Below are 13,627 nucleotides of genomic sequence, written 5' to 3' on the forward strand. Positions count from 1 at the left end.
TGTACAGTACTTTGTGACATCAGCTGATGTAAGAAGGGCTTTATAAAAACATTTGATTGAAATTTGATTGATTGACAGTGCATGTCAGTACAAAAACCAAGCCCTGAGGTTGAAGGAATTGTATGTAGAGCTCCAAGACAGGATTGCGTCAAGGCACAGATCTGGGGAAGGGTACCAGAACATTTCTGCAGTATTGAAGGTCCCCAAGAACACAGTGGCCTCCATCATTCTTAAATGGAAGAAGTTTGGAACCACCAAGACTCTTCCTAGAGCTGGCCGCCCGGCCAAGCTGAACAATCGGGGGAGAAGGGGCTTGGTCAGGGAGGTGACCAAGAACCCGATGGTCACTCTGACAGAGCTCTAGAGTTCCTCAGTGGAGATGAGAGACTAGCGTCAGGGACTGGGAGACTAGTCAGGACTGAGGGAAAGATGAACGGAGCATAGTACAGAGAGATCCTTGATGAAAACCTGCTCCAGAGTGCTCAGGACATCAGACTTGGGCGAAGGTTCAACTTCCAACAGGACAAAGACACTAAGCACACAGCCAAGAAAAATGTAGGAGTGGCTTCGGGACAAGTCTCTGAATGTCCTTGAGTGGGCCAGCCAGAGTCCGGACTTGAACCAGATATAACATCACTGGAAAGATCTGAAAATTGCTGTGCAGCAACGCTCCCATTCAAACCTGATAGAGCTTGAGAGGATCTGCAGAGAAGAATGGGAGAAGCTTGCCAAATACAGGTGTGCCAATCTTGTAGCGTCATAACCAAGACGAATCAGGGCTGTAATCGCTGCCTAAGGTGCTTCAACAAAGTACTGAGTAAAGCGTCCGAATACTTACAGTACCAGTCAATAGTTTGGACACACCTACTCATTCAAGGGTTTTTCTTATTTTTACAATTTTCTACATTGTAGAATAATAGTGAAGACATAAAAACTATTAAATAACACATAATATGTAATCCTGTAATAACCAAAAAAGTGTTTAACAAATAAAAATATATTTCATATTTGAGATTTTTCAAAGTAGCCACTTTTTGCCTTGATTACAGCTTTGCACTGTCACGTTCTGACCATCGTTCGTGTGTGTTTTCCTTGTTTTAGTGTTGGTCAGGACGTGAGCTGGGTGGGCATTCTATGTTGTGTGTCTGGTTTGTCTATTTCTATGTTTGGCCTGATATGGTTCTCAATCAGAGGCAGGTGTTAGTCATTGTCTCTGATTGGGAACCATATTTAGGTAGCCTGTTTTGTGTTGGGTTTTGTGGGTGATTGTTCCTGTCTTTGTGTTTGTGGCACCAGATAGGACTGTTTTGGTTTTTTCACGTTTCTTGTTTTGTAGATTGTTGTACTTTCATCTTTATTAAAGATGCACAAAACTAACCACGCTGCATTTTGGTCCGCCTCTCTTTCCCCAGAAGAAAACCGTTACATGCACACTCTTCAGGTTCTCTCAATCAGCTTCACCTGGAATGCTTTTCCAACGGTCTTGAAGGAGTTCCAACATATGCTGAACACTTGTTGGCTGCTTTTCCTTCACTCTGCGGTCCAACTCATCCCTAACCATCTCAATTGGGATGAGGTCGGGTGATTGTGGAGGCCAGGTCATCTGATGCAGCACTCCATCATTCTCCTTCTAGGTCAAACAGCCCTTACACAGCCTGGATGTGCATTGGGTCATTGTCCTGTTGAAAAACAAATTATAGTCACACTAAGCGCAAACCAGATGGGATGGAGTATCGCTGCAGAATGCTGTGGTAGCCATGCTGGTTAAGTTTGCCTTGAATTCTAAATAAATCACAGATAATGTCACCACAACACCATCAAACCTCCTCCTCCATAATTCACGGTGGGAACCACACATGCGGAGATCATCCGTTCATCTACTCTGCGTCTCACAAAGACACGGCGGTTGGAACCAATAATCTCAAATTTGGACTCATCAGACCAAAGGACAGATTTCCACCAGTCTAATGTCCATTGCTCATGTTTTTTGGCCCAAGCAAGTCTCTTCTTATTGGTGTCCTTTAGTAGTGGTTTCTTTGCAGCAATTCCACCATGAAAGCATGATTCACACCGTCTCCTCTGAACAGTTGATGTTGAGATGTGTCTGTTACTTGAACTCTGTGATTACATTTATTTGGGCTGCAATTTCTGAGTCTGGTTGGTCTAATTATCTTATCCTCTGCACCAGAGGTAACTCTGGGTCTTCCTTTCCTGTGGCGGGCCTCAAGAGGTTTTTGATGGTTTTTGCAACTACACTTGAAGAAACTTCCAAAGTTCTTGAAATGTTCCGCATTGACTGACCTTCATGTCTTAAAGTAATGAAGGACTGTCATTTCTCTTTGCTTATTTGAGCTGTTCTTACCATAATATGAACTTGGTCTTTTACCAAATAGGGCCATCTTCTGTATACCACCCCTACCTTGTCACAACACAACTTATGGCTCAAATGCATTAAGAAGGAAATACATTTTACAAATGAACTTTTAACAAGGCACTCCTGCTAAATGAAATGCATTCCAGGTGACTACCTCATGAAGATGGTTGAGCTACCAAGATGATTGCGCTCAGGTCTGTTCAACGCTGGCCCAACCAATCAGATTCCACTCTTCAAGATTGCTTCGATCACGTGGACTGGGATATGTTCCGCATTGCGGCTAACAACAACATTGACGAATGCGCTGAGTCGGTGAGCGAGTTTATTAGCAAGTGCATCGGCGATGTCGTCCCCACAGTGTCTATTAAAACATCCCCAAATCAGAAACCGTGGATTGATGGCAGCGTTTGCGCAAAACTGAAAGCGCGAACCACTGCTTTTAATCAGGGCAAGGTGACCAGAAACATGACCGAATACAAACAGTGTAGATATTCCCTCCACAAGGCAATCAAACGTCAGTATAGAGACCATGTAGAATGGAAATTCAACGGCTCAGACACGAGATGTATGTGGCAGGGTCTACAGTCAATCACGGACTACAAAAGGAAAACCAGCCCCATCGCGGACCAGGATGTCTTGCCCCCAGACAGACTAAACAACTTCTTTGCTCGCTTTGAGGACAATACAGTGCCATTGACACGGCCCGCTACCAAAACCTGCGGGCTTTCCTTCACTGCAGCCGACATGAGCAAAACATTTAAACGTGTCAACCCTCACAAGGCTCCAGGCCCAGACGGCATCCCCAGCCGCGTCCTCAGAGCATGCGCAGACCATCTGGCTGGTGTGTTTACAGACATGTTCAATCAATCCTTATCCCAGTCTGATGTCCCCACATGCTTCAAGAGGGCTGTTCCCAAGAAAGCTAAGGTAACTGAGCTAAATGACTACCGCCTCGTAGCACTCACTTCCGTCATCATGAAGTGCTTTGAGAGACTAGTCAAGGACCATATCACCTCCACCCTACCTGACAACCTAGACCCACTCCAATTTGCTTACCGCCCCAATAGGTCCACAGACAATGCAATCGCAATCACACTGCACACTGCCCTAACCCATCTGGACAAGATAAATACCTATGTGAGAATGTTGTTCATCGACTACAGCTCAGCATTTAACACCATAATACCCTCCAAACTCGTCATCAAGCTCGAGACCCTGGCTCTCGACCCGCCCTGTACAACTGGGTCCTGGACTTCCTGACGGGCCGCCCCCAGGTGGTGAGGGTAGGTAACAACATCTCCACCCCGCTGATCCTCAACACTGAGGCCCCACAAGGGTGCGTTCTCAGCCCTCTCCTGTACTCCCTGTTCGCCCACGACTGCGTGGCCATGCACGCCTCCAACACAAGACGACACTACAGTGGTAGGCTTGATTACCAACAACAACGAGACGGCCTACAGGGAGGAGGTGAGGGCCCTCAGAGTGTGGTGTCAGGAAAATAACCTCACACTCAACGTCAACAAAACAAAAGGAGATGATCGTGGACGTCTGGAAACATTTATGTAATAAATGTATCACTAGCCACTTTAAACAATGCCACTTCATATAATGTTTACATACCCTACATTACTCATCTCATGTGGATATACAGTACTCTATACCATCTACTGCATCTTGCCATCTTGATGTAATGTATCACTAGCCACTTTGAACAATGCATCTTTTATATGTTTACATATCCTACGTTACTCCTCTCATATGTATATACGGTACTCTATACATCTTGCCTATGCCGTTCTATACCATTCATATATTTTTTTAATGTACATATTCTTATTAATTCCTTTACACTTGTAAGGTAATTGTTGTGGAATTGTTAGGTTAGATTCCTCGTTGGATATTACTGCATTGTTGGAACTAGAAGCACAAGCATTTCGCTACACTCGCATTAACATCTGCTAACCATGTGTATGTGACAAATAAAATTTGATTTGAGAGAATGCCAAGAGTGTGCAAAGCTGTCATCAAGACAAAGGATGGCTACTTTTTGTGATGTATTGTTGTCTCTACCTTCTTGACCTTTGTGCTGTTGACTGTGCCCAATAATGTTTGTACCATGTTTTGTGCTGCTACCATGTTGTGTTGCTTCTATGTTGTTGACAACACCATGCTGTGTTGTCATGTGTTGCTGCCTTGCTATGTTGTTGTCTTAGGTCTCTCTTTATGTAGTGTTGTGTTGTCTCTCTTATTGTGATATGTTTTGTCCTATATTTATATTTACATAACATTTTTTTAGTCTCAGGCCCCCGTCACCGCAGGAGGCCTTTTACCTTTTGGTAGGCCGTCACTGTGAATAATAATTTGTTCTTAACTGACTTGCCTAGTTAAATGAAGGTTAAATAAAATCAAATATATATATATTTTTTAAGAATTTCAAATATAAAATATATTTTGATTTCTTTAACACTTTTTTGGTTACTACATGATTCCATATGTGTTATTTCATAGTTTTGATGTATTCACTATTATTCTAAAATGTAGAAAATAGTAAAAAATAAAGAAAAACCCTGTAATGAGTAGATGTATCTGTAACAGTATAACTTTAGACCGTCCCCTCGCCCATACCCGGGCACGAACCAGGGACCCTCTGCACACATCAACAACAGTCACCCACGAAGCATCGTTAGCCATCGCTCCACAAAAGCGAGCAAGGGGAACCACTATTTCAAGGTCTCAGAGCAAGTGACGTCACCGATTAAAACGCCACTAGCTAGCCATTTCACATCCGTTACACTCACCCCCCTTTTGACCTCCTTTTCCGCAGCAACCAGTGATCCGGGTCAACAGCATCAACTTAACAGTATAACTTTAGACCATCCCCTCGCCCATACCCGGGCGCGAACCAGGGACCCTCTGCACACATCAACAACAGTCACCCACGAAGCATCGTTACCCATCGCTCCACAAAATATCCAAACCTTTGACTGGTACTACATGTAATTGTGATATTTCAGTTTTTAATTTTTAATATATTAGCAAACATTTCTAAAAACAAGTTTTTGGTTTGTCATTAAGGGTGTTTTGTTTAGTTTGATGTGGGTAGTTTGAGGGGGGAAAAAATATTTAATCAATTTTAGAATAAGGCTGTAAAGTAACAAAATGTGTGGGGGGGGGGGGGGGGGGTCGAGGGGTCTGAATTATTTCCGATTACACTGTATACCAATCCCCCTACCACAGAAATAAAAGGCAATACCTGCTCAGTTCCGTTCAGAATAAGTACAAGTAGCAGGCTCGGTGACCCCATCTCACATCTGCAATTTTTATAAGTTCCTGGAGGCCCTGGCCCAGGCTATTCAACAATCAAATAAATTACAACAATATCTCTCAATTCTACGGATCACCTCAACTCATTATACACCAACAATAACTTACTTTATCTAGCAATGTACTCAATGGTTTGTAGGCTTCCTTGCTCGCACACGCTTTTTCAGTTCTGCACACAAATTTTCTATAGGACTGAGGTCAGGGCTTTGTGATGGCCACTCTAATACCTTAACTTTGTTGTCCTTAAGCCATTTTGCCACAACTTTGGAAGTACAGTGGAGCAAAAAAGTATTTAGTCAGCCACCAATTGTGCAAGTTCTCCCACTTAAAAAGATGAGAGGCCTGTAATTTTCATCATAGGTACACTTCAACTATGACAGACAAAATGAGAAAAAAAATCCAGAAAATCACATTGTAGGATTTTTAATGAATTTATTTGCAAATTATGTTGGAAAATAAGTATTTGGTCAATAACAAAAGTTTATCTCAATACTTTGTTATATACCCTTTGTTGGCAATGACAGAGGTCAAATGTTTTCTGAAAGTCTTCACAAGGTTTTCACACACTGTTGCTGGTATTTTGGCCCATTCCTCCATGCAGATCTCCTCTAGAGCAGTGATGTTTTGGGGCTGTTGCTGGGCAACACGGACTTTCAACTCCCTCCAAAGATTTTCTATGGGGTTGAGATCTGGAGACTGGCTAGGCCACTCCAGGACCTTGAAATGCTTCTTACAAAGCCACTCCTTCGTTGCCCGGGCGGTGTGTTTGGGATCATTGTCGTGCTGAAAGACCCAGCCACGTTTCATCTTCAATGCCCTTGCTGATGGAAGGAGGTTTTCACTCAAAATCTCACGATACATGGCCCCATTCATTCTTTCCTTTACACGGATCAATCGTCCTGGTCCCTTTGCAGAAAAACAGCCCCAAAGCATGATGTTTCCACCCCCATGCTTCAGAGTAGGTATGGTGTTCTTTGGATGCAACTCAGCATTCTTTGTCCTCCAAACACGGCGAGTTGAGTTTTTACCAAAAAGTTATATTTTGGTTTCATCTGACCATATGACATTCTCCCAATCTTCTTCTGGATCATCCAAATGCTCTCTAGCAAACTTCAGACGGGCCTGGACATGTACTGGCTTAAGCAGGGGGATACGTCTGGCACTGCAGGATTTGAGTCCCTGTCGGCGTAGTGTGTTACTGATGGTAGACTTTGTTAATTTGTTAATTCTCTGCAGGTCATTCACTAGGTCCCCCCGTGTGGTTCTGGGATTTTTGCTCACCATTCTTGTGATCATTTTGACCCCACGGGGTGAGATCTTGCGTGGAGCCCCAGATTGAGGGAGATTATCAGTGGTCTTGTATGTCTTTCATTTCCTAACAATTGCTCCCACAGTTGATTTCTTCAAACCAAGCTGTTTACCTATTGCAGATGCAGTCTTCCCAGCCTGGTGCAGGTCTACAATTTTGTTTCTGGTGCCCTTTGACAGCTCTTTGGTCTTGGCCATAGTGGAGTTTGGAGTGTGACTGTTTGAGGTTGTGGACAGGTGTCTTTTATACTGATAACAAGTTCAAACAGGTGCCATTAATACAGGTAATGAGTGGAGGACAGAGGAGCCTCAAAGAAGAAGTTACATGTCTGTGAGAGCCTGAAATCTTGCTTATTTGTAGTTGACCAAATACTTATTTTCCACCATAATTTGCAAATAAATTCATTAAAAATCCTACAATGTGATTTTCTGGATTTTTTTTCTCATTTTGTCTGTCATATTTGAAGTGTACCTATGATGAAAATTACAGACCTCTCTCATCTTTTTAAGTGGGAAAACTTGCACAATTGGTGGCAGACTAAATACTTTTTTGCCCCACTGTATGCTTGGGGTCATTGTCCATTTGAAAGACCCATTTGCGACCAAGTTTTAACTTCCTGACTGATGACTTGAGATGTTGCTTCAATATATCCACATAATTTTCCTGCATCATGACGCCATCTATTTTGTGAAGTGCACCAGTCTCTCCTGCAGCACAGCACCCCCACAACATGATGCTGCCACCCCTGTGCTTCACTGTTGGGATGGTGTTCTTAATAAGCTTTGTTGGTTAAGGGTTTGTAAGTAAGCATTTCACTGTAAATTCTACACCTGTTGTATTAGGCGCATGTGACAAATAAAATTGTGTGGTCTTAGTGCCAGCATCTGTTTGTGGTGATAAATAAACAGCCACGAAAAGTATAGCTGAGGACTCTCTAGGCAAGTAGTGTGGCCTGCAATTTATCACAATATACTCTACTTCAGGCGAGCAAAATCTAGAGACTTCTTTAGATTTTGTGCACCAGCTGTTGTTTACAAATGTGCACAGACCCCCCCCCCGTTTTACCGGTGTGCGCTGTTCTATCCTGCCGGTGCAGAGTATATCCCGCTAGCTGAATATCCATGTCGTCATTCAGCCACGATTCCATGAAACATAGGATATTACAGTTTTGATGTCCCGTTGGTAGGATATTCGTGATTGTACCTCGTCTATTTTTTCCCCCAATGATTGCACGTTGGCGAGTAATATTGACGGTAACGGCAGCTTTCCTACTCGCCTTCTGCGGGTCCTGACAAGGCATCCGGCTCTTCGTCCTCTGTACTGCGTCGCTTCCTCTTGCGAATAACTGGGATTTCGGCCCTGCCAGGTGTTTGGAGAATATCATGTGAGTCTTGCTTGTTGTTGAAAAAAATCGTTGTCTAGTCTACAGCACTCGTATTTCCTCAACAATGACAAGTACAAGCATTTAAAGACTATAATAGGCTACACCCTCTATACTGTAGGTAGTAAAACCGAATGAAAAATGAACCTGGTAATCTAATTTAATTTACTGCGGGCCTATGGGTTTAACATTCTGAATGAATAATTATGTTGAACAGAGAAGACGCTTCTTATGAGTTCCGTGAGATGATCCATTACCCAACAAAATAACATCAATTTATTTAGCCTAATTGTTTTTATGACTCCAGACAGTAGACTATTATTCCTATTTCCTGGATGACTGAATTTTTCTGCACGTCTATTCAACATTTGGATAAAAGAAATCATGCCATGAATTAAAAATGATTTATTTTTATTTTCACAATGCAATGCGGCATATTGACAACTCAAATGACTTTGAAAGAGCCTTAACCTACAGAAAGCCCATAGCCGACATAACAAAACAAGATATTACATTCAATATAGTTTAGATAACACCATAATTTAATTGTAACTTAAAAAACAATTCCTGGAATCGAATATAGGCTGCAAAAATCCTACATATTGAGTATAAGCCTACTGAAACTTTTACCAGCCGCACCAGTTTAGGCCTATGGCCTGCGGATGACCTATGGCCTGCGGATGGCCCATGGCCTGCGGATGACCCATGGACTGCGGATGGCCCATGGCCTGCGGATGGCCCATGGCCTGCGAATGACCCATGGCCTGCGAATGACCTATGGCCTGCGGATGGCCCATAGCCTGCGGATGGCCCATGGCCTGCGAATGACCTATGGCCTGCGAATGACCTATGGCCTGCGGATGGCCCATGGCCTGCGGATGGCCCATGGCCTGCGGATGGCCCATGCCCTGGGGATGGCCCATGGCCTGCGTATGGCTATTCTTTCAGAACGGCTGGCCTTCTGTTGTCTGCAGTTTTGAATTGGGAACTGTCCCACTCTATGCTGAATAGCACCACTCCACGAGACAACACTCTTTGTTTATGTAATGGGCTGTAAGGCACAAGTATCCTGTTTCGGGAAAATCGTCGGGCCACATCAAGTGCAATTGCGTCAATACCCAAGTTCTCTCTCAACTCTGGGACCACCCACCAGCTGATTTTTTTGGCCCATGCAGGACTCTATAGTGCGAGAGAAGAGAGGCTCTTGGACAGAAGAGAGACTCTTGGACAGAAACATTCACACCTCCAATAACTTACAAAAGGATCGTCTAATAGCTTGGCTAGGTGTGAAAATTCAGTTTAGGCTACGGATAGATGTTGCCGGTCAGTCATCTGAGTGAGGACATAAGTGAGCACTCCTTCTGAATGAATGAATGATTATGGAATGTTACCGAATAGATAACAACAATAAAAATAAGCATTTGGTGACATCTCGATATACAGCATTTCCCTCACTCACAACAACAAATGTGCAAAAGTACCCCAATTAGCGGGAGAGGTGGGGGCATCTTCTTGTTGCGCCAATGTGCTGAAGTTTATAACAGCTGTTAGTCAAAACCCATACAGCACTGTGAACTGGAGAACGGGCTACAACAAAAATAATCATAAATAAAAGCCAGGATATAATATAAAAAAGAGAATGGAGAATGTAACTAGTCACATTTGAATTGAAACGACCAGATTTGACTGAAAATAAACAAATGTCGGCCTTTAGGGAGCGGTGTCCTGCACAGGATGGTTGAGCTAATGTGATTAGCATGATGTTGTAGGCAACAAGAACATTTCCCAGGACATAGACATGTCTTATATGGTCAGAAAGCTTAAATTGCACTGTTCAATATACAGTAGCTATTAGAGTGAAAAAAGACCATGTTATTGTTTGAGGAGAGTGCACAGTTATGTACTTGAAAATGTATCAATTAACCAATTAGGCACATTTGGGCAGACTTGATACAATATTTTGAACAGTAATGCAATGGTTAATTGGCTCCGTCTAAAACTTTGCACATACACTGCTACCATCTAGTGGCCAAAACCTAAATAGGCCTTTCTCTTGCATTTCAAAGATGATGTAAAATAAAATAAAAAATAGGAAACTAAATGTTTTTTCTTCGTATTATCTTTTACCAGATCTAATGTGTTTTATTATTCTATATTCATTTCACATTTCCACAAACTTCTTAGTGTTTCCAAACTTCTTAGTGTTAAACAAATCAAAATATATTTTATATGAGTTTCTTCAAATAGCCACCCTTTGCCTTGATAACAGCTTTGCATACTCTTGGCATTATCTCAACCAGTTTCACCTGGAATGCTTTTCCAACAGTCTTGAGGGAATTCCCACATATACTGAGCACTTGTTGGCTGCTTTTCCTTCACTCTGCGGTCCGACTCATCCCAAACCATCTCAATTTGGTTGAGGTCGGGGGATTGTGGAGGCCAGGTCATCTGATGCAGCACTCCATCACTCTCCTTCTTTGTAAAATAGCCTTTACACAGCCTGGAGGTGTGTTGGGTCATTGTCCTGTTGAAAAACAGACGATAGTTCCACTAAGCCCAAACCAGATGGGATGGAGTATCACTGCCGAATGCTATGGTAGCCATGCTGGTTAAGTGTGCATTAAATTCTAAATAAATCACAGACAGTGTCACCAGCAAAGCACCTCCACACCATGCCACCTCCTCCATGCTTTACGGTGGGAAATACACATGCAGAGATCATCCGCTCTCCCACACCTTGTCTCAGAAAGACACGGCAGTGGGAACTAAAAATCTCAAATTTGTACTCCACACCAAAGGACAAATTTCCCAAGCAAGTCTCTTCTTCTTATTGGTGTCCTTTAGTAGTGGTTTCTTTGCAGCAATTCGACCATGAAGGCCTGATTCACACAGTCTTATCTGAACAGTTGATGTTGAGATGTGTCTGTTGAACTCTGAAGCATTTATTTGGGCTGCAATTTTTGAGACTGGTAACTCGAATTAACTTATCTTCTGCAGCAGAGGTAACTCTGGGTCTTCAATTCCCGTGGCAGTCCTCATGAGAGCCAGTTTCATCATAGCACTTGAAGGTTTTTGCGACTGCACTTGAAGAAACTTACAAAGTTCTTGAAATATTCCTTATTGCCTGACCATGTCTTAAAGTAGTGATGGACTGTCGTTTATCTTTGCTTATTTGAGCTGTTCTTGCCATAATATGGACTTGGTATTTTACCAAATAGGGCTATCTTCTGTATCTTCCTTGTCACAACACAACTGATAGGTTCAAACGCATTAAGAAGGAAATAAATTCCACAAATTCATTTTTAACAAGGCACACACATTAATTGAAATGCATTCCTGGTTGAGAGAATGCCAAGAGCGTTCAAAGCTGTCATCAAGGCAAAGGGTGGCTATTTGAAGAATCTTTTGTTTAACTCTTTTTCGGTTACTGTCACGCCCTGATCTGTTTCACCTGTTCCTGTGATTGTCTCCACCCCCTCCAGGTGTTGCTTATTTTCCCCAGTGTATTTATCCCGGTGTTTCGTTTCTCTCTCTGCCAGTTGGTCTTATATGTTAGTCAAGTCAACCAGCGTGTTTTTCCTGTTCTCCTTTTGCTATTCTCTTTTTGATAGTCTTCCGGTTTTGACCCTTGCCTGTTTCTGGACACTGTACCCATAGTTTTGATGTCTTCACTATTATTCGACAATGTAGAAAATAGCAAAAATAAAGAAACCCTTGAATGAGTAGGTGTTCTAAAACATTTGACCGGTAGTGTATACAGTGCATTTGTAAAGTATTCAGACCCCTAGACTTTTTCCACATTTTGTTACATTACAGCCTTATTCTAAAATGGATGAAATAGTTTTCCCCCCTCATCAATCTACACACAATACTCCATAATGACAAGGCAAAAACAGGTTTTTAGAATGTTTGCCTATTTTTTTAAAGTATTCACTCTTTACTCAGTACTTTGTTGAAGCACCTTTGGCATCGATTATGGCCTCAATTCTCCTTGGGTACGGCACTACAAGCTTGGCACACCTGTATTCTTCTCTCCAGATCTTCTCACTCATCAAATATTTCTAGGGACTGGCAACTTTACAGTTTCGGTCATTCTCTGGCACGGCATTAGTTTGAAAGACAACATCCTCCTGGTTTTTTCCATGTCATGTTCTGCTCTCTTGACCAGACAAGGTTTTATTTGTTAATCATCCAGCTCTATAACATTCTTGGTGATATTGCGCTAGCTTCCAAGGGGTTGGAGGACAATCCTACATCACTCCTAAAGCACCACTCCTCCTAATCAAAGTATAATAATCACTTTCATATTAGTATTACTCGCTCAACTAACGAAGTTAATCATTCATCGTCCAAGTTATATGTACTGGTACACAGTTCTACAGTAACTATAGTAACCTTGGGGAATCCACAAGAGGTGTGACTGTGAGGTGTTCTATTTCTGACAGGCAGAGGTCAGAGGAGCGCTGGGTCAGTCAGTCTATAGGGTCATCGTGTCAACCACTGTCCACACACACTGTGGGGTTTTTCCACTTCCCACAGATGTGATGGTCGGGATGTGTGCGTGTGTTTGTGTGTGCGTACCTGTGGGTCGGACAGGCGGCTCAGGTCTGGGTAGAGGTAGAATTTGATTCCTATGAAGGCTCCCGGTAGGGTGACCCCTCTGATGAGCAGGATACACAGCATGATGTAGGGGAAGGTAGCTGTAAAATACACCACCTGAGGGAACAGGGTTAGGGTTGTACTGTACATACACACGGCTAAGGTATGCACAGTGCAAAACAGTACAGCACCAAGAATCACAGATAGCAATGTACAACACAGTGGGTTAAGCAGGTGTCTATTCATAATAAGAAGCAAAAGAGTCATTGAATGGTCTCTACCACACACTCTAAATAAAAGAGCTATCTAGAACGTAAAAGGGTTTTTCTGCTGTCAACATAGGGAGAACCCTTTTTGGTTCCATGTAGAACCCTCTGTAGAAAGGGTTCTACCTGGAACCAAAAAGGGTTCTCCTATGGGGACAGCCAAATAACTATTTTGGAACCCTTTTTTCTAAGAGTGTAGTCATCTCAGCTACTGTATCACGTTATCTGCCAGACTTCAACAGGACCACATACCTAGAGTACTTGGCTGTCCAAAGGTGTTAAGCAACGTTGAGAAATGCGTATAAATACTCAGAATATGTCCTGAACAAGTGATCAGACCAGGAGCAACTCTTGGTCCTATTCATTGCCAGAGA

At 42.7% G+C, this 13,627-nt stretch overlaps 1 protein-coding gene across 1 annotated transcript in view; it reads right to left on the minus strand.

Annotated features, from left to right (window-relative positions):
- Positions 1-13,627, minus strand: part of LOC139406495 (sodium- and chloride-dependent GABA transporter 2-like) — a 42,043-nt gene that overhangs the window by 16,409 nt on the left and 12,007 nt on the right. Inside the window, exon 7 of the mRNA XM_071149143.1 lies at positions 12,970-13,104. Coding sequence (XP_071005244.1) covers positions 12,970-13,104 — 135 coding nt within the window. The remainder of the gene's footprint in view (positions 1-12,969; positions 13,105-13,627) is intronic.

Source organism: Oncorhynchus clarkii, chromosome 4 (assembly GCF_045791955.1).
Source record: "Oncorhynchus clarkii lewisi isolate Uvic-CL-2024 chromosome 4, UVic_Ocla_1.0, whole genome shotgun sequence".
Lineage (NCBI taxonomy): Eukaryota > Metazoa > Chordata > Actinopteri > Salmoniformes > Salmonidae > Oncorhynchus > Oncorhynchus clarkii.